This window comes from Coregonus lavaretus (assembly GCF_964263955.1).
Source record: "Coregonus lavaretus genome assembly, contig: HAP1_SCAFFOLD_1964, whole genome shotgun sequence".
NCBI classification, from domain to species: Eukaryota; Metazoa; Chordata; class Actinopteri; order Salmoniformes; family Salmonidae; genus Coregonus; species Coregonus lavaretus.
Window position 1 is genome coordinate 70,324 of NW_028157706.1, and position 21,849 is coordinate 92,172.

The following is a 21,849-nucleotide window of genomic DNA, read 5'->3' on the forward strand; positions in this document are numbered from 1 at the left end:
TTAAATGTGGGACGACTGCGAGCAGGCAGGGCTCGTATCGTCACCGGAGACAGCATTCAGTACACGGAGCTAAAGACAGACAAAGGGGTATTGGTTATCAGCGAGAGGATTGACCGAGAGCAGCTCTGTGGCGATTTTACTCCATGTAGCTTTACTTTCGAAATAATCTTAGAGAACCCGATTGAACTTCACAGTGTCACTGTGGAGATTTTGGATGTCAATGATCACACACCGATATTTAAAAAACAAGAGATCAAATTGGAAATCAGTGAGTCTGCTGCACCGGGAGCGCGCTTTGTTTTAGGGAGCGCGGAGGACCCTGATGTTGGAATAAACGCTATTCAGAATTACATACTAACTGCTAATGATAACTTCATACTAAAACAACATACTCGACCTGACGGGCTGAAATACGCAGAGATGGTGCTTCAGAAGCCGTTAGACCGAGAGCAGGAGCCCCGTATCTCTCTTACCTTAACTGCAGTCGATGGTGGAAATCCACAGAGATCTAGCTCTGTAAATATTGAGGTTACTGTTTTAGATGCAAATGACAATGCACCTGTGTTTAACCAGTCAGTCTATAGAGCAACTGTTATGGAAAATGCGTCCATAGGCACATACATCACTACCGTTAATGCCAGTGACTCAGATAGCGGATCAAATGGACTGATAAGTTATTCATTTTCCAACATGAAAGGTAAAGTGGCCGACATGTTTAGTCTGGATGAGAACACTGGAACTATATATGTTGTTGGGCAGCTAGATCACGAAAAAACTAAAAAGTATGAAATTGGCGTTGAGGCCAAAGACCAAGGTGGTCTAGCAGATTCTGGTAAGGTTATAGTTGAAGTACTTGATGTTAATGATAATGCACCTGTTATAAATGTTATGTCTTTCTCAAATCCTGTGTCTGAAGATGCTGAGGTCGGTACGACAATAGCAGTTATCAATGTCAAGGACGTAGATTCAGAGTTGAACGGTCAGGTGACATGTAACATCAATCACAATCGTCAGTTTAAGATCATGTCTTCTCTTACCAATTACTACACCTTGGTGACCGATTCTGCTTTCGACCGAGAAACGGTTTCTGAATATAATATCACAATAACAGCGACCGATTCTGGCTTCCCACCCCTCTCAAGTAACAAAACATTTGTTCTTAAGATTTCTGATGTTAATGACAACGCCCCTGTGTTTGATCAGAGTGAATACTCCACATACATCATGGAAAATAACTCTCCGGGGATATCTATATTTACAGTGAGTGCCACCGACTCTGATTGGAATCACAATGCGCGGATATCTTATATTTTGGAGGAGACCCAGATAGTTGGAGCCCCTGTGTCATCGTACATTTCTGTTAATTCTGAGACAGGAGTGTTGTATGCTGTACGGTCCTTTGATTATGAACAAATTAAAGAGTTTAGAGTTCATGTCAAAGCACAAGATGGAGGCTCACCGCCTCTGAGCACCAATGTGACTTTAACTGTTTTTATCAAAGACCAGAACGACAACGCTCCTCAGGTTCTCTACCCAGTACAGACTAGTAACTCTCTGGTGGCTGAAATGGTGCCTCGTTCATCAGATGTGGGCTATCTTGTCACTAAAGTGGTGGCTGTTGATGTGGACTCTGGACAGAATGCTTGGCTCTCATATAAACTGCAGAAAGCGACAGATAGGGCGCTGTTTGAAGTAGGCCTACAGAATGGAGAAATAAGAACTATACGCCAGTTCACTAATAAAGATGCAGTGAAACAAAGGCTCACAGTTGTAGTGGAAGACAACGGGCAGCCTTCTCGATCAGCTACAGTCAATGTGAATGTGGCGGTGGCGGATAGCTTCCCTGAAGTGCTCTCAGAATTCACTGACTTTACGCATGACACGGATTATAATGACAACCTGACTTTTTATCTAGTTTTGGCCTTGGCTGTGGTGTCTTTCCTCTTCATCTCGTGTGTAGTAGTTATAATATCAGTTAAGATCTACAGATGGAGACAATCACGTAACTTCCATTCCAATCTCCCAGTTATTCCATATTATCCACCCCGTTACGCAGACGCCGGAGGGACAGGGACTCTACAACACGTGTATAACTATGAGGTGTGCATGACGACTGACTCGAGGAAGAGTGATATGAAATACATCAGGCCCATCAGTCAAAATCTCGTGAGCATAGACGCCAGTGGCAGAGACACGCTGGCCCATGTATACAGAGAGAGAACAGATTCACCCGACGAGGTAAGGGCATACTGAGCTCTTACATTGTTATTTACAGTATGTATGATCCTGATGATTGATGTATTTAAACTATGTATAGCATATGCTGTAGTCTGTACTATATTTCTACTTGAATACAGCTTTGATCACAGTGTATGATGCAGCCAGGTGTGTCGGCGGGCCAGCTGACGGTGTGAACTGACACACTGAACACTGATTGATGACATCACAATAGGCTACCAACTCATTCCTTTGTAATTTTTCCTGGGTGGTGTCAATTCAGAATGATTCTGATTGATGACGTCACCAACTCTGTCGTTTCTCATGGTTTTCCCACATGATGTCATAATTCAGGACTGTATATTCCAATTGAAGACATGACAAACGGTTGACAGTTAAGCGTTTATTCTTAATTTTCCCGGGTGATGTCATAATCATGGAGTTATGGTTACAATTTGCATTCAATCAAATTCAAGTGTGTCTTATTTTGACCACCATTGTACGAGTAGCCTATGCATCACCTGCAACGTATTTTTTAGTGTATGTGTTAGAGTGTGTGTGCGCGTGCGTGTGTGTGTGCGTGTGCGTGTGCGTGTGTGTGTGTGTGTGTGTGTGTGTGTGTGTGTGTGTGTGTGTGTGTGTGTGTGTGTGTGTGTGTGTGTGTGTACATGTGCGCTCGCTCGCTTTTTTTCTCCCTGTGCTGGATGAACCCAATTGGCCACAATTCTCTTTAGCATTTCTGAGGTTCGGCTCACGGTGCCGCTGTTGGTCAATGTAATAATGTTTTTTTGATGTAGATTCAGGAGGCCCTCCCATATCACTGCGTAGAAGCTGAGGAGAGAGATGAGATGGACCACTACTTTATAGGAATAGGAGGTCTCAGTTACTAGCACCAGACCTCTAGACAAACCGATACATTATTTAAAACAAATCTACATCAGTGGGGGGCGTTGAATTAGCTGATTTTATTCATTTTCCCGACTGAGACTTCGTGTTTTCTCTGTCAATAATGTGGAGGACATACATGACATGCACAATGGAATGGCTAATTAGGTTTCTCGTAGCGAGTCTCTGTATTGGGGTCGTTTTCAGTCACGTTCGATATTCTGTACCAGAGGAGATGACAAAGGACTCGTTCGTTGGGAATATTGCCCAGGATTTAGGGCTGGATATTAAACGTCTTGTAAACAGAAAAGCTCGAATCTTTGAAGGAGAAAACAGTGAGTATTTGGAACTCATTCGGGATCGAGGAGTGCTGGTAGTCAAAGAGAGAATAGACAGAGAGGCACTGTGCGGACAGACGTTGCCTTGCTCGATAAACTTTGAAATTGTCCTTGATAATCCTATAGAATTCCACCTTGTAACAGTTTAGATTTGAGATATTAACGATAACGCACCCGTCTTCCCTAAACAAGACATAGTGTTAGAGATCAGTGAGTCTGCGCTGCCCAAAGCAAGGTTTGTGTTACTGAGCGCTGTGGATCCTGATGTGGGTGTTAATACGCTGCAGGGCTACATACTCAAACCCACTGATCATTTCACCTTAAAGGTGGATTCTTAGCCTGACGGTACTAAAAGTGTAGCGATGGTCCTTCAGAGACCTCTAGATCGGGAAAACTCAGAACAGTTGTCCCTAACGTTAACTGCTGTAGACGGGGGAAATCCTCAGTTGTCTGGTAAAACTAAGATATCGGTACATATACTTGATAGCAACGATAATCCTCCCATTTTTACTCAGCAGATCTACAAAACATATATTGCTGAAAATGCACGGAAGGATTCAATGCTTGCTGTTGTTAGTGCCAACGATGCCGACAAAGGATCAAATGCACAAGTGTCATATTCAATTACTCACAATAATGACGCCCTGGGGGAGATGTTTACGATTAATGAATTAACCGGAGAAATAACACTAATTGGGAAATTAGACTATGAGATACTTAAAAACTATCAGCTAAATGTTCAGGCCAGTGACGGGGGTGTTCTTACAGACAACGCGAAGGTAGTTATTGACGTTGTAGATGTGATAACACCCCAACGATTGCTATGATGTCATTCTCCGACTCAGTAGAAGAAAATGTTACACCGCGGACAGTCATAGCTGTGATTAAAGTGAAAGATTTAGACTCGGGGAACAATGGCAGAGTACTCTGTTTAATCAATGATGACATCCCGTTTAAAATTATGTCGTCATCCAATAATTTCTATAGCTTGCAGACTGATGCTGCATTAGATCGTGAAACAACTCCAGAATATAACATCACCATTACTGCCACTGATCATGGTGTGCCCCCGTTATCTAAAAACGTTACTTTTATGCTAAAAGTGACAGACGTGAACGACAACATGCCCATCTTTGAGCAGAGTGCATATGAGGCGTTAGTTAGTGAAAACAATTCACCCGGCTTGTCCATATTATCATTACGTGCCAGTGACACAGACTGGAAACATAATGCCCGTGTTTCTTACTTTTTGGAAGAATCCTCGGTTAATTGGGTGTCTGTCTCTTCATATGTATCAGTTAATTCTGAAAGTGGAGTCATCCATGCAGGGCGCTCGTTAGACTATGAGCAGATAAAGGATTTCCAGTTCCGCGTAAAAGCGCTAGATGGAGGCTCCCCTCCTCTGAGTAGTAATGTGACCGTAAAAATAATCATCCAAGACCAGAATGATAACGCACCTCAGGTGCTCTACCCAGTACAGACTAGTGGATCTCTGGTGGATGAAATTGTGCCTCGTTCAGCAGATGTGGGCTATCTTGTCACTAAAGTGGTGGCTGTTGATGTGGACTCTGGACAGAATGCCTGGCTTTCATATAAAATGCAGAAAGTGACACACAGGGAGCTGTTTGAAGTGGGACTACAAAACGGAGAAATAAGAACCAAATGCCAGGTCACTGATAAAGATGCTGTGAAACAAAGGATCACTGTTGTAGTGGAGGACAAGGGGCAGCCCTTTCGATCAGCTACAGTCATTGTGAACGTGGCGGTGGCGGACAGCTTCCCTGAAGTGCTCTCAGAATTCACTGACTTTACGCATGAGACGGATTACAATGACAACCTGACTTTTTATCTAGTTTTGGCCTTGGCTGTGGTGTCTTTCCTCTTCATCTCGTGTGTAGTAGTTATAATATCAGTTAAAATCTACAGGTGGAGACAATCACGCATGTATCAGTCTAGTCTCTCAGTTATTCCATACTATCCACCAAGTCACGCAGACGCCGGAGGGACAGGGACTCAGCAACACGTGTACAACTATGAGGTGTGCATGAGGACTGACTCGAGGAAGAGTGACTGTAAATTTGCCAGACCTTTTAGTCAGAACGTGTTAATTATGGACCCGAGCTATGCAGAGACTCTCCAACATGCACAAAGAGAGAAAGTTTTCACAGATTCTCCTGAACAGGTGAGATAATCACTGCCCAATTGGTTATGCTGCTGAATAATTGTATTAATTAAATTGTTTTATTTAAATTAGATTAGATTGGGACTTTGACATCCTACTAGGTTCTCTGATTTTGTATATCAGCTTATTTTCGGGGCATTTACTAATGTTTTTCAAAGAGAGAGCCGAGTCATGTTCATTTCAGCACCACCACTCGTGGACAGCGACATGTCGGACACTGTCCCGCAGCCTCTTTCATGTATTCTTTTATAGGGCACCATAAGTCTGTTAACAGGTTTTATTATAACAGAACGATAATAAACCCTAATGAATAGTTTTTTAACGTTAGATGTTTTTTTTCTTTTAACTTATTTTAAGTGAGAAGTAGTTCTGACTGGGGATGACAACATATAGGCTTACCCTAATGACCATCTCTCTCAGTTTTGTCTTACATTGACGTGTTTTTTTTAACAAATGTGTCACACTAGAAGATATTGTAGGCCATACAATTGAAATAATGAATGGTTTGTCGTGTCATTTTGTACAGTAGAAGTGCGCTCCTTGCAATGGTCTGTGAGTGCCGCTGTTGGTTCAGACTGTGAAATGTGGCCCAGTGAAATGTAAAAAGCACCTCCCATATCAGTGAGCTCTTTCTGTCTGAAGGTTGCTTGTTGTTTCACCCATATTAGAAGACAGACTCTCCAGAGATACAAGCCCGAAGCAGGCGGAACGACATGTTTTGTGATTAATTGACGATCGTTTAGATACTTATACATCGTTGTCTTTGCTCTGTGTGGATTGTTTTTTCTGTGGGGCTGGACATTTATGTAGTATATGAACTGGATTTTATAAAATGGTTGCTAGGAATCTGGTATGCGCTTTTGACAGCCATGCGTCACTATGGCTTATCCTCGTTTTATTTGGATGTATATTCTATGGACAAGTGAGATATTCTATTCCTGAGGAGATGGCGAAAGGCTCTGTCGTGGGTAATGTCGCAGAGGACTTGGGCATTGCTCTGAAAAGGCTGCAGAGCGGCCGAGCTCGGATCATAGCCGGTGACAACAGTCCCTACGTGGAGCTGAACACAGACAAAGGAACACTGGCAGTGAGCGAGAGGATAGACCGAGAGCTCTTGTGTAAACGAACTTCTCCGTGTAGTTTCAGCTTCGAGCTAATCTTAGAAAACCCTATTCAGCTTTATGAAGTTACCGTAGAAATCATTGATGTCAATGACCACGCTCCTACATTTCCCAAAGATGAAATGTATATCGAGATTAGCGAGTCAGCCCTTCCGGGAGCGCGTTTCTTACTAGATAGCGCCTTTGATCCAGATGTTGGAGAAAATACAATACAGAGCTACACTCTGAAACCCACTGATAATTTCATTCTGAAACAGGAAACTCGTGCAGACGGAAACAAATACATAGACATGATGTTGCAGTCGCCCGTAGACAGGGAGAGGCATGACGAATTGTCCCTCGTTTTAACCGCAATTGATGGTTGCCATCCACCGAAATCAGGCATGATGAAAATAAATATAAAAGTTTTAGACGCAAACGATAACACTCCCGTATTTTCCAAAAAGCTGTATAGGGCGTCAGTTCCAGAAAATGCACCTAAGGGAAGCCCTGTGGCTAAAGTAAGCGCAACTGATGCGGATAAAGGCATAAACGGGGAGGTGACGTATGCTGTCAGGTACAGCGCAGACAGTGATAACGGGCTTTTCCGAATCGATGCACAGTCAGGTGAGATTTTCGTTTTTGGACATTTAGATTTTGAAAAAGCTAAAAAGTACGAGTTAAACATCGAAGCCAAAGATCATGGTGGCTTCACTGATTCTTGTGCCATGATTATTGACATAATTGATGTGAATGATAACATGCCTGTCATATCTTTGACATCATTCACGAATCCTGTTTCTGAAAACTCTCCACCTGGCACAACAATTGCAGTGATTCATGTTAAAGACATAGATTCGGGAAAAAATGGACAGGTGCGTTGTAGCATATTAAAAGACTCCCCCTTTGTCATTACGTCATCGTTACGGAATTACTATACGTTATTGACAGAGGAAGAATTAAACAGGGAAATGGTATCAGAATATAACGTCACTATAACTGCCACAGATGAAGGCTCGTCCCCTCTCTCTAGTAACAAGACGATTCACTTACGAGTATCTGATGTTAATGATAACCCACCAATATTTGAGAAGGAATCTTATATTACAAATATAGTGGAAAATAATTCACCAGGTGTCTCTTTATTTACTGTAAGCGCATCAGACGCTGATTGTTGCCAGAACGCGCGCGTCTTCTACATCCTTGAGGACTCTGTGGTTAACGGGGCACCAGCTTCCTCCTTGGTTTCAATTAATGCTGAAACTGGTGTTATATATGCGGTGAGATCATTAGATTACGAACAATTTAAAGGATTCAAAATCAATATTAGAGCGCAGGATGGTGGTTCTCCTCCTCTCAGTGGCAACGCAAGTGTGCATGTAATTGTCCTAGACCAGAATGACAACGCTCCTCAGGTTCTCTACCCAGTACAGACTAGTGGCGCTCTGGTGGATGAAATGGTGCCTCGTACAGCAGATGTGGGCTATCTTGTCACTAAAGTGGTGGCTGTTGATGTGGACTCTGGGCAGAATGCCTGGCTCTCATATAAACTGCAGAAAGCGACAGACAGGGCGCTGTTTGAAGTGGGCCTACAGAATGGAGAAATAAGAACCATACGCCAGGTTACTGATAAAGATGCTGTGAAACAAAGGCTCACTGTTGTAGTGGAGGATAACGGGCAGCCCTCTCGATCAGCTACAGTCAATGTGAACGTGGCGGTGGCGAACAGCTTCCCTGAAGTGCTCTCAGAATACCCAGACTTTACGCACGACAAGGATTATAATGATAACCAGACTTTTTATTTAATTTTGGCACTTGCTGTGGTTTCTCTACTTTTCATTTTTTTAATTATTGCTATAATTTCAGTGAAAATCTACCGGTGGAAACAGAATAAATTATTATATAAATCTGCAGGAAACCTCCCCGTTATCCCAAATTACCCTTCCGTTTACCCAGACGGAACCCTGGGAACCCTACAGCGTGTGTACAACTATGAGGTGTGTGGAACCACTGAATCTAGGATGAGTGATGTGAAGTTTGCGATGCCTTATAGCCAGAACATACTGGTGGATGTGAGTCGCATGGGGACAATGCAGCGAGAAGAGAGAGAGCAGGAAGACGCTGATGTCGATGGAGAGGTGAGACACCCACCCTCCCCCTATCCTGTATTCAGATGTAGCTGTGTGTGTATCTGAGTGATGTTTATATTCTGCATACATTCATGTATTCTCTGGCCTCTGTATGATCAAGTCAAAGTTTGCAACTGAAACATAAATTCAGAATGAATTGTCCATATTTACTATACTACAATTTTCATCAATTCAACAGTGTTTTGTAAAATAAGCAAGGTCATATTCACAGTTTATTTGTGATATTTTATGGTGTTAGATAGTTTTCAAGATGTGTTGACTTTTAGAGCAACTATGTGGAACAGGCCATGAAGCTGGCAAAGTTATTTGGATATTTCGGAATTGTGATTTCTGATAGAAGCTGTGTAGATTGTGAAAAACGTTGTTCTATAAACATGTAATAACTCCCCTATGCGCTTAGTGCCGCTGTTGACCGATACAGCAGTAGGCATACACGAGTGTAATTTTCGCCCTGCCTATAGTGTGGATGATATTAAAGTCGCAGTGACCTGCGCGCAATCCCTATTGCTTTGGGAGAGTGAGAACACTGTCTCAGACGGATGTCACTGGAATAACAGAGATAGCCTACATATTTTGATTTGCTGCCTTGCATACATATGAGTATTATCGGATTTTAACATTAGATAGTTGTGCAACGCATATTAAGAAAAACATGCTTTTTCTTTGTTTTTGTGGAACGAGGGGATCCGCCATTCGGAAATGGCAATTGCATCTTCTCCTTTTCTCAGTCTGTTTTTCAATATATGTGGACTGTCAGGTCCGCTATTCAATTCCTGAGGAGATGACGACTGGTTCGTTCGTGGGGAATATCGTTCAGGACCTAGGGCTGGAAGTTAAAAGACTGAAAACAGGTCGAGCGCGTATTTTTACAGAGGATAACCGTGAGTATATCGGTCTCAATGCGGACAAAGGGATTCTGGTTGTGAAAGAGAGGATTGATAGAGAGGAGCTGTGCGCCCAAGTGACTCCATGTTCATTACATTTCCAGATAATCCTTGAAAATCCCGTTGAACTTCACCGTATTGACGTAGAGATATTAGATATTAACGACAATACTCCAGTATTTCCAAATAAAGACATTCGAATAGAGATTAGTGAGGGGTCTCTGTCCGGAGCCCGGTTTCCGCTCGAGAATGCTATGGATCCTGACGTCGGAATTAATTCCATTCAAACATATTCTCTCCTACCGAGTGATCATTTCACTCTGAAACAACATTCACACGCAGAGGGCAGTACATATGTAGAGATGGTGCTTGAAACGATGCTCGACAGGGAAACGAATGAGCAACACACCTTGGTGTTAACTGCTGTGGACGGTGGTAATCCACAAATGTCGGGTACTGTTAAAATATATATAGAAGTATTGGATATAAATGATAATGCACCTGTTTTCAGTTCTGGGCTTTATAAATCGTCTTTATCCGAAGATTCTCCAAAAAGAACCGTGATTTTGAGAGTCAGTGCTACCGATTCAGATATAGGGACACATGGCCAAGTTATGTATTCGTTTTCACATGCTGGTGGAGCGTCAGATCTTTTTAGTGTAGATCCCCTCACAGGGGAAATTACAGTTACTGGAGAATTAGATTTTGAGCGTAATAAACAACATACACTAAGTGTGCAAGCAATGGATCGGGGGCGTCTATCAGACACAAGTAAAGTACTGATCGACGTTTTGGATGTCAATGACAACGACCCTCTAATTACACTAATGACCTTTTCTAACCCCATACCTGAAGACGCGTCTCTAGAGACTGTTATAGCAATGGTGAACGTTAAAGATTTAGACTCCGGTAGAAATGGACATATCAAATGTTCCATCAACCAGGATTTACCTTTCCACATTAAGTCATCCTCCTCCAACATTTACAGTTTAGTCACAGATCAGATGTTGGACCGTGAAATGATTTCTGAGTACAATATTACTATAACAGCAACGGATGAGGGGTTTCCTCCACGTTCTACTAACAAGACTCTGACATTGAGAATATCCGATGTGAATGATAATGCCCCATTATTTGAGAGGCACTCATACACTGCTTATGTGATTGAGAACAACTCTCCAGGTGTTTCCATTTTTTCACTAACAGCCAGTGATAAGGACACCGGCAACAACGCACGGATTTCATATTTTATAGATGATTCACATAAAGATGGACTTTCAGTATCCCCATATATATCTGTCAATTCAGAAAGTGGCGTTATACATGCAGTGCGTGCCTTTGATTATGAACAAATCAAAAACTTTAAGATCTGCATTAAAGCGCAAGATGGAGGCTCACCGCCTCTGAGCACCAATGTGACTTTAACTGTTTTCATAACAGATCAGAACGACAACGCGCCTCAGGTTCTCTACCCAGTACAGACGAGTAGCTCTCTGGTGGCTGAAATGGTGCCTCGTTCAGCAGATGTGGGCTATCTTGTCACTAAAGTGGTGGCTGTTGATGTGGACTCTGGACAGAACGCCTGGCTCTCATATAAACTGCAGAAAGCGACAGACAGGGCGCTGTTTGATGTAGGCCTACAGAATGGCGAAATAAGAACCATACGCCAGGTCACTGATAAAGATGCTGTGAAACAAAGGCTCACTGTTGTAGTGGAGGACAACGGGCAGCCCTCTCGATCAGCTACAGTCAATGTGAATGTGGCGGTGGCGGACAGCTTCCCTGAAGTGCTCTCAGAATTCACTGACTTTACGCATGACAAAGAATACAACGACAACCTGACTTTTTATTTAATTTTGGCACTTGCTGTGGTTTCACTACTTTTTATTTTTTCGATTATTGCTATAATTTCTGTGAAAATCTACCGGTGGAAACAGAATAAACTATTCTATAAATCCTCAGCAAATCTCCCCGTTATCCCATATTACCCTCCCGTTTACACAGACGGAACCCTGGGAACCCTACAGCGTGTATACAACTATGAGGTGTGTGGAACCACTGAATCTAGGATGAGTGATGTGAAGTTTGCGAGGCCTTATAGCCAGAACACACTGGTGGATGTGAGTCGCATGGGGACAATGCAGCGAGAAGAGAGAGAGCAGGAAGACGCTGATGTCGGTGGAGAGGTGAGACACCCACCCTCCCCCTATCATATCCTCTATTCAGATGTAGCTGTGTGTGTATCTGAATGACTGGGTGATGTTTATATTCTGAATACAATCATGTATTCTTTGGCCTCTGTATGATCAAGTCAAAGTTTACAACTGAAACAAAATGAATAATTAATTGTCAATATTATTATACTACAATTTTCATCACTTCACTGAGCAATGTTTTGTAAAGTAAGCAAAATCATATTCACAGTTTTTTTGTGATATTTTTTGGTGTTAGATTGTGTTCACTTTGAGATTAAATATGTGGAACAGACCATGAAGCTGGCAAAATAATTAGGATATTTCGGAATTGTGATGTCTGATAGAAGCTGTGTAGATTGTGAAAAACGTGTTTCTATATATATGTAATAACTCCTCTATGCTCTTAGTGCCGCTGTTGACCGATGCATCAATAGGACAAGAGTGTAGTAATGTTGGCCCTGCCTATAGTGTGGGTAATATTAAAGTAGAAGTGACATGCGCGCAATCCCTATTGCTTTGGGAGAGTGAGAACACTGTCTCAGACGGATGTCACTGGAATAACAGAGATAACCCATACATTTTGATTTGCTGCCTTACATGCATATGAGTATTATTGGATTTTAACATTAGATAGTTGTGCAACGCATATTAAGAAAAACATGATTTTTCTTTGTTTTTGTGGAACGAGGGGATCCGCCATTCGGAAATGGCAATTGCATCTTCTCCTTTTCTCAGTCTGTTTTTCAATGTATGTGGACTGCCAGGTCCGCTATTCAATTCCTGAGGAGATGATGACTGGTTCGTTCGTGGGGAATATCGTTCAGGACCTAGGGCTGGAAGTTAAAAGACTGAAAACAGGTCGAGCGCGTATTTTTACAGAGGATAACCGTGAGTATATCGGTCTCAATACGGACAAAGGGAGTCTGGTTGTGAAAGAGAGGATTGATAGAGAGGAGCTGTGCGCCCAAGTGACTCCATGTTCATTACATTTCCAGATAATCCTTGAAAATCCCGTTGAACTTCACCGTATTGACGTAGAGATATTAGATATTAACGACAATTCTCCAGCATTTCACAATAAGGAAATTCGAATAGAGATTAGTGAGGGGTCTCTGTCTGGAGCCCAGTTTCCGCTAGAGAATGCTATGGATCCTGATGTAGGAATTAATTCCATTCAAACATATTCCCTTCTACCGAGTGACCATTTTACTCTGAAACAACATTCGCACGTTGATGGCAGTAAATATTTAGAAATTGTGCTTCAAACGATGCTTGACAGAGAAACGAAGGAGCAACATACGTTGGTGTTAACTGCTGTGGATGGAGGTAATCCTCAGAAGTCGGGCGCTGTTAAAATATATATCGAAGTGTCTGATGCAAACGATAATTCACCTGTTTTCAGCTCTGGGCTTTATAAATCCTCTTTATCCGAAGATTCTCCAAAAGAAACTGTGATTTTGAGAGTCAGTGCTACCGATTCAGATAAAGGGACAAACGGGGAGGTTATGTATTCTTTTTCGCATTCCGCTAGCGCGTCAGATCTTTTTACTATTGATCCTCTTACCGGGGAAATCAAACTTAACGGGAAATTAGATTTTGAGACCAACAAACAACATAAAATAAGTGTTCAAGCAATGGATCGGGGGCGTCTATCAGATTCAAGTAAAGTACAGATCGACGTTTTGGATGTCAATGACAACGACCCTCTAATTACACTAATGACATTTTCTAACCCCATACCTGAAGACGCGTCTCTAGAGACTGTTATAGCAATGTTGAACGTTAAAGATTTAGACTCCGGTAGAAATGGACATATCAAATGTTCCATCAACCAGGATTTACCTTTCCACATTAAGTCATCCTCCTCCAACATCTACAGTTTAGTCACAGATCAGATGTTGGACCGTGAAATGATTTCTGAGTACAATATTACTATAACAGCAACGGATGAGGGGTTTCCTCCGCGTTCTACTAACAAGACTCTGACATTGAGAATATCCGATGTGAATGATAACGCACCATTATTTGAGAGGCACTCATACACTGCTTATATGGTGGAGAACAACTCTCCAGGTGTTTCCATATTTTCACTAACAGCCAGTGATAAGGACACCGGCAACAACGCACGGATTTCATATTTTATAGATGATTCACATAAAGATGGACTTTCAGTATCCCCATATATATCTGTCAATTCAGAAAGTGGCGTTATACATGCAGTGCGTGCCTTTGATTATGAACAAATCAAAGACTTTAAGATCTGCATTAAAGCACAAGATGGAGGCTCACCGCCTCTGAGCACCAATGTGACTTTAACTGTTTTCATAACAGATCAGAACGACAACGCGCCTCAGGTTCTCTACCCAGTACAGACTAGTAGCTCTCTGGTGGCTGAAATGGTGCCTCGTTCAGCAGATGTGGGCTATCTTGTCACTAAAGTGGTGGCTATTGATGTGGACTCTGGACAGAATGCCTGGCTCTCATACAAACTGCAGAAAGCGACAGACAGGGCGCTGTTTGAAGTGGGCCTACAGAATGGAGAAATAAGAACAATACGTCAGGTCACTGATAAAGATGCTCTGAAATATAAGCTCACTGTTGTAGTGGAGGACAACGGGCAGCCCTCTCGATCAGCTACAGTCTATGTGAACGTGGCGGTGACGGATAGCTTCCCTGAAGTGCTCTCAGAATACCCAGACTTTATGCAGGACAAGGATTACAACGATAGACTGACATTTTATCTAATTTTGGCTCTTGCCGTGGTTTCTTTACTTTTACTTTTTTCCATTATTGCTATAATTTCTGTGAAAATCTATCGATGGAAACAGAATAAACTATTCTATAAATCCTCGGCAAATCTCCCCGTTATCCCATATTACCCTTCCGTTTACCCAGACGGAACCCTGGGAACCCTACAGCGTGTGTACAACTATGAGGTGTGTGGAACCACTGACTCTAGGATGAGTGACGTGAAGTTTGCGAGGCCTTATAGCCAGAACACACTGGTGGATGTGAGTAGCATGGGGACAATGCGTGGAGAAAGGAGAGATCAGGCGGATGCTGATATCGATGGAGAGGTGAGAGGGCATATTGAAATTAATATTTACTCCTGATCAGGGTTGTTTCATAGGCTATGTTGGGTGTTGATGCATCTCTTTCGCCATCGTCTCCCTCTCTTTATGTCTCTTTCTCTCTTTCTTTTCGCTCAATCTCTCTTTCTCTTTCTCTATGCGTTCGTGTGTGCAAGCATTGTCATTATGCATTCCTTTGTATGCATTCCACTGCATCTTTGTCTTATTTCTCTTCAAAAACTATTCCTGTAACACATTCTTATCCAATATTTGATGATAATATGGAGGTGAATTTAGCATTACGAAATATATAAATGTTTTATGTCAACATTTGTTCGGTATTTTGAAGTGGGATACATGTAAAATGCCAAAGCCTTCATTTCTCTAATATTGCAATACTTTGTTTGAACCCTAAGTGCCGCTGTGGATCGCATGTTATATACAACACAATCACACTGTGGTTCCTCCCATGATAATGCGTTTAGCAACGCACAGAAGCACAGTAAACTGCAGCTCTAGATGAGAGAATAAGGGACCTCGTCTGGATAGTACAGTAGGTTTCCAAAGGCTCTTTGTTCTGTTAATGGTTGCCACATTGACTGGATTCTTGTAAAATACATTCTAGGATTTATTTTCAGCCTTAATATTGTGATTTGGCTTCGGATTTTTGTCGTGAAATGGCAATGAGAAAGTACAGTCTCTTGGAGTGGCAGTTCTGCGTGTTCGTGGTTTTCGCGTTCTCAGCGTACCCTGTGGCCGGGCAGGTCCGTTACTCGATTCCGGAGGAGATGACGGTGGGGTCCTTTGTTGGAAATATAGCGAAAGATCTGGGACTGGAGCCGCAACGGCTTGTAGCTGGGAGAGCTCGGATTTTCAGCGCGGGGTACAGTGAGTACGTAGGGCTGGACCGAGAGAAAGGACAATTGTTAGTGAAAGAGAGAATGGACCGGGAACAGCTATGTGCGGAGATGTCTGCCTGTAGCTTCAGTTTCGATGTGATCCTAGAGAATCCAATGGAACTGTTTCGAGTTACAGTTGAAATACTAGATATCAACGACAATAGCCCCGTTTTTCCGAAGAGAGAAATTGAATTGGAAATCAGCGAGTTAGCCGTACCTGGTGCACGTTTCTCTATCGAAAGCGCGGTAGACCAAGACGTGGGGGGAAATGCACTTCAGAAATACATATTAAACCCCACAGACCATTTAAATCTTAATATTCAAGGTCGCATAGATGACAGTAAACACATAGAGATGGTACTTCAAAAACCTCTGGACAGAGAAAAGACAAAGCATCACTATTTGACTTTAACTGCTGTCGATGGTGGAGACCCTCAGCGGTCTGGAACAGTTCAAATCCACATCGTCGTTCTCGATGTTAATGATAATGCCCCGGCATTTAGCCAAGCTACATATAAAGCATTCGTTCCAGAAAATGCAGTGAAAGGCATGTTGATTACCACAGTAAGTGCGACAGATGCAGACGAGGGATCTAGCGTCAATATAGAATATTATTTTGAGCATGCCACCAAAAGTATTCAAGATCTATTCACAATCGACCTGATTTCAGGCGAGGTAAGAGTAGTAGGACATATAGATTATGAAAATAACAAACAATTCCAAATAAAGGTAAAAGCCAAAGATCATGGTGGCTTAACAGACTCATGTGGCATCGTTATTGATGTTATTGATGTTAATGATAACATTCCGAAAATAACCGTCATGTCATTTTCTAGTGCCCTACCGGAGGACTCAGTCCCTGGCACTATTATAGCCATGATTAACATCCAGGATCTTGATTCCGCAGAAAATGCAAAGATAACATGTTCCATTCATAACAACCTTCCTTTTAAGATGGAATCATCTTTAGCAAATTACTACAATCTGGTGACAGAATCTGTGTTGGACAGAGAGCAGACATCAGAGTATAATATAACAATCACGGCAGTAGATGGAGGCAGCCCGCCTCTCTCAAGTAAAAAGACGCTCAGTTTAAAGATATCGGATGTGAACGACCATGCGCCCCAATTCCAACAAGAAAGCTATGATGCCTATGTGTTTGAAAACAATGTCCCTTCCCGGTCTTTCTTTTCTGTGAGCGCTACAGATGCAGACTGGGGACCAAATGCTAGGGTGTCATATTTCCTTGCGGATGGTAGTTTAAACGGGGCTCCACTCTCCGCATATTTGACTGTAAATTCCGACAGTGGGGTGCTTTATGCGGTGAAGGTCTTTGATTATGAGCAAATAAAATCTTTCAAAATCAATGTCAAAGCACAAGATGGAGGCTCACCCCCATTGAGTGGCAATGTGACTATAAACATATTCATAAAAGATGAGAATGACAATGGGCCTCAGGTTCTCTACCCAGTACAGACTAGTAGCTCTCTGGTGGCTGAAATGGTGCCTCGTTCAGCAGATGTGGGCTATCTTGTCACTAAAGTGGTGGCTGTTGATATGGACTCTGGACAGAATGCCTGGCTCTCATATACACTGCAGAAAGTGACAGACAGGGCGCTGTTTGAAGTAGGCCTACAGAATGGCGAAATAAGAACTATACGCCAGGTCACTGATAAAGATGCTGTGAAACAAAGGCTCACTGTTGTAGTGGAGGACAACGGGCAGCCCTCTCGATCAGCTACAGTCAATGTGAATGTGGCGGTGGCGGACAGCTTCCCTGAAGTGCTCTCAGAATTCACTGACTTCACAGTGGATAAGGAATATGATAACAACCTGACTTTTTATTTGGTGTTGGCCTTGGCTGTGGTCTCGGTTCTGTTCATATTCTCCATCATTGTCATTGTCACAGTAAAAATCTACAGATGGAGACAGAATCGATTATTCTATAAATCTGCAGCAAACCTCCCCGTTATCCCATATTACTCTCCCGTTTACCCAGACGGAACCCTGGGAACCCTACAGCGTGTATACAACTATGAGGTGTGTGGAACCACTGAATCTAGGATGAGTGACGTGAAGTTTGCGAGGCCTTATAGCCAGAACACACTGGTGGATGTGAGTCGCATGGGGACAATGCAGCGAGAAGAGAGAGAGCAGGAAGACGCTGATGTCGGTGGAGAGGTGAGACACCCACCCTCCCCCTATCATATCCTCTATTCAGATGTAGCTGTGTGTACAGTATGTCTGAATGACTGAGCTGAGTGATGTTTCCAAACTACATACAATCACCCTATTCTCTGGCCTCTGTGTGATCAAGTTAACATTTACAACTGAATCATGTCAGTAGCATTGTCCAAAAACGGATCAACAAACTGTGGTATGTTGTACTGATGGCTGGACCACAGGCATACTTGGACCCTCTTCCAATCTGTGTAACGGTCTGTGGTCTGTCTATCTATATGAAGGGGTGCACATACACACAATTTATCTTTGTAGGCCTTTACCTTTATAATGTGTAAAGGGTTATCTTACTATATATCAGTGAAGGCACTACATGGTGCTGACTAGAGTGTTATCCGTTTCTGTGTTCGTCTCAGCCGGCCTATCAATAACTAATGCGCATTTGGGCAGCAGGTAGCCTAGTGGTTAAGAGCATTGAGCCAGTAACCGAAAGGTCGCTGGTTCGATTCCCCGAACCAACTAGGTGAAAAGTCTGTCAACGTGCCCTTGAGTGAGGCACTTAACCCTAATTGCTCCTGTAAGTCATTCTGGATCAGAGCGTCTGCTAAACATTTAAAATGTAAATGTAGAGGCATTAGTGAGGCCAGAGGGCTCATCATTTGGCAGCCTGTGATGTCATGATTCTGTGTTAACCTGTTGTATGTTCTTCATGAAATGCACTGCAACACCGTGACTACGATCATCAGTTGATTACTCTTTTCCCTTCTCAATTACTCAGCAGGTTTGTAGATAAAGGAGCATGTTATAAACTCACTGTATCAGTTTCCTTAGGTCTCGTCTGACTGACTGACTGACCTGACTGATCGACTGACCGGACTGACTGACTCACTGCTAATACTATCAAGTCATTGTTCTGAGGAGCCTTCTCCGTCTTGCTCTCTTCCATGGATCTTCCCTCTCTCTCTTTCTCTCTTTCTCTCTCCTCCCCCCTATTTCTCCCCTCTTCCATCTCTCTCTCTCTGTAAAACACCATAGCGCTTGGGCACACTGACCCACTTTCCCCCTCACACACTACTCTAATATTCTGTGCTGCAGTAATGGGCTTATATGTCTCTTCTATCAGACTCTGGGCTTCATTCCACAGCAGTGTTACACTCATGCCTTTATGAACACTGCATCTGCATTCAGAATGATTGTGTCTGTATATCTGTCTGTCTGTCTGTCCGTCTGTCCGTCTATCTGTCTGTAACCAATGTGTCAGTCTGTCTGTAACCTAGGTCACTACTTGTCATTCACAGTAGTAATGTCCCTTTTATGTCAATGGCTAACAGGTTGTAAGGGTTTTTAGACTAGAGCATGTTAGTGACAGTTACAGTGATTTCACATCTGCCTGGTATCCGCCAGCAACAGCGTCACATCTTTGCCTCCTGTTTTAACCACAAAATCCTTCATAGATACTGAGATATTAGATGTATTAGAACAACTTAAGACTTGTTTTATGGTTGTGTGGTTAAGTTTTTGTGGTTGTGTTCATGTTAGGGTCCCTGAATGTTTGCTGTTGGGTTTGTGAGAACAGTAGGTTTAGTTATCCTGTATTGGTTGTTGTGTTCAGGCGACTTCAAGTCTGTTATATGCTTGGATTTTCAGAGAGAGCTGTGTGACGCAGTATCTAACTCTCCTCTACAGCATCCCAGGGAGATTCACCTCAAGGACATGCAGGTTGTCATGGTAACACTCTCCATACAACAAGTGCTGCAGATTCCTGACAGAATAAATGTTGGTTATATGGTGGAGGACTTGTAAATAACACACAATAGTCTTGTGCTATTTCTGACTAGTACTGTAGTGTGTGTGTTTGCGCGTGCATGTGCAAGTGCATGCATGCACATGCTTCACAAAGAAAGAGAGTGAAAGAGAGAGACAGACAGAGACAGAGATAGAGAGAGACAGAGAGAGAGAGACACAGAGAGAGAGACAGAGAGAGAGACAGAGATAGAGAGAGACAGAGATATAGAGAGACAGAGATAGAGACAGATAGACAGACAGACAGACAGACAGACAGACAGACAGACAGACAGACAGACAGACAGACAGACAGACAGACAGACAGACAGACAGACAGACAGACAGACAGACAGACAGACAGACAGACAGACAGACAGATACATAGATAGAGAGAGAGAGAGAGAGAGAGACAGAGATAGAGAGAGACAGACAGAGATAGAGAAAGAGAGAGACAGACAAAGAGAGAGAGAGTTGACAAGCAGAGCCACAATCTCTTCTGTAATTTAGTCTACCCCTAACTTCTTGTGTGCCAGCATACTCCTGTAGTTACACAACACACCATGATGACAGGAAGTGGGCAGGACTCTGTTTGCCCTGACTATATTCTCATTACACTGGCCTGTTTAACTGCTTTACAATCAAATACTGACCCAGTTGGAGTTGTGTGTAGTTTGTGAGTGATGGGACAGCTAAAATTGTTTTCCATTCTGTTTCCTCTGTAACTATCCATCAACCAATCTGTCCTAACCCCATTACACTGTTGCACTTATTTAATATTCCAATGTACTTATACATACATACACTTACATACAATCATAGTCTTGTTTATGTCTATTTCCTTCTCTCATACCTTCACATCATCACAAGCACTCACTTTCCCATATCGAAAATGAGTGTCCTCAGTGTGTCTGTATTTGTCTGTTTACCAGCCAGTGACTGGGTTGTAAATTGGTGGTGCTGAACACACTATGTGGAGGCAGAGGGAGGGAGTGAGGTGTTGTTGTTCATCATGCAGCAGTAGGAGGATGGCTGTGGGAGGCAGGTTTCACTGCAGCACTAGCTTCTGTTCCTCTTCAGTTCAATCAAAGTATTGTCTTCAGATGAGATGTACTGTACCGTATATGCTCACATACACCTACACAGAGTCACATGGTCTATTCATTTAGAAAGTTTCTCTCACTCTCTCTCTCTCTCTCTCTCTCTCCCTCTCTCACTCACTCAATCTGTTTCTCGCTTTCATCTTTCTCCATCTCTCTTACTGCAACAAAAATATTTTCACTATGTCACATCAGTATCTATTTCTACCCCCCATAGGCCTCTAGCTTGGTTCAACACCACAGCTTAATACAGTGAGCTATAGACTATATGTGTTTTTATAGAACACTTGCCCACAGTAAAACCCTGTCCTTACAGAGATGGTGTTTGACAGTAGACTTCTGTCTTTACTCTTATAGCTTTGGATTTTCCCGTATGTGGGGTGTTTGATAGAAAGGCACTGTATTACAGTACAGAGACAGAGACAGAGGAAGCGACCCCTGCCATGGGCCATGTTTCAGTCTCCACCAGCCCTAATCTGCAGTGGGGCAGGGCAGGGTCAGCAGGAGGGGGAAATCTATTTCTGTATAATTTGGTCTGAAACTCTCTATCTTTTTGTCTGTGGAGATGTTACCCTCAGTGAAGATGGTGTTGTTGCTGGTGCAGGTGTTTGTGAAGATTGTGATGATTATTACAAAAACATACTCTTCTTTGTTTCCTAGTGGATTACAGAGATATTGACACCGTTGCAGATGGAACCATGTCCTGTTAGCTATTGTAATGACAGTAAAACAACACAAAAAACATGCATCATTACTGACATATTATAAGATTCTGTATATTTTGTGTTTGGTAACAGCAAACATGTTTCTTTGGTGATGGTAAACATGCTTGTGTTTCCCTGAATGGTGTTCAGGCACCGACCTC

At 42.7% G+C, this 21,849-nt stretch overlaps 4 protein-coding genes and 1 pseudogene across 5 annotated transcripts; all 5 read left to right on the plus strand.

Annotated features, from left to right (window-relative positions):
• Positions 1–690: 690 nt before the first annotated feature.
• Positions 691–5,631, plus strand: LOC311125030 (protocadherin gamma-A10-like; the record flags this gene model as incomplete). The annotated part of the gene is made up of 3 exons (XM_084199115.1): positions 691–697; positions 917–1,428; positions 4,807–5,631. The coding sequence occupies 3 exons, from the start codon at positions 691–693 to the stop codon at positions 5,629–5,631; spliced, it is 1,344 nt and encodes a 447-aa protein (XP_084055241.1).
• On the plus strand, positions 3,254–4,780 carry LOC311125023 (protocadherin gamma-B1-like; annotated as a pseudogene). Its single transcript has 2 exons — positions 3,254–4,012; positions 4,739–4,780. The product of its transcript is annotated as a protocadherin gamma-B1-like (transcript).
• Positions 5,632–6,454: 823 nt separating the features above from the next.
• LOC311125031 (protocadherin gamma-A11-like) lies at positions 6,455–12,370 on the plus strand (the record flags this gene model as incomplete). Its single annotated transcript, XM_084199116.1, has 3 exons — positions 6,455–8,860; positions 11,784–11,942; positions 12,359–12,370. 3 exons carry the CDS (start codon positions 6,455–6,457, stop codon positions 12,368–12,370), a joined length of 2,577 nt encoding a protein of 858 aa, XP_084055242.1.
• Positions 12,371–13,141: 771 nt separating this feature from the next.
• On the plus strand, positions 13,142–15,064 carry LOC311125032 (protocadherin gamma-A4-like; the record flags this gene model as incomplete). The annotated part of the gene is made up of 1 exon (XM_084199117.1): positions 13,142–15,064. The coding sequence occupies exon 1, from the start codon at positions 13,220–13,222 to the stop codon at positions 15,062–15,064; it is 1,845 nt and encodes a 614-aa protein (XP_084055243.1). The 5' UTR covers positions 13,142–13,219.
• A 635-nt stretch (positions 15,065–15,699) lies between these two features.
• LOC311125033 (protocadherin gamma-A1-like) lies at positions 15,700–18,102 on the plus strand (the record flags this gene model as incomplete). The annotated part of the gene is made up of 1 exon (XM_084199118.1): positions 15,700–18,102. A coding segment is annotated over one exon (2,403 nt), but the record flags the coding sequence as incomplete, so codon positions are not given.
• Between the last annotated feature and the right edge of the window lie 3,747 nt (positions 18,103–21,849).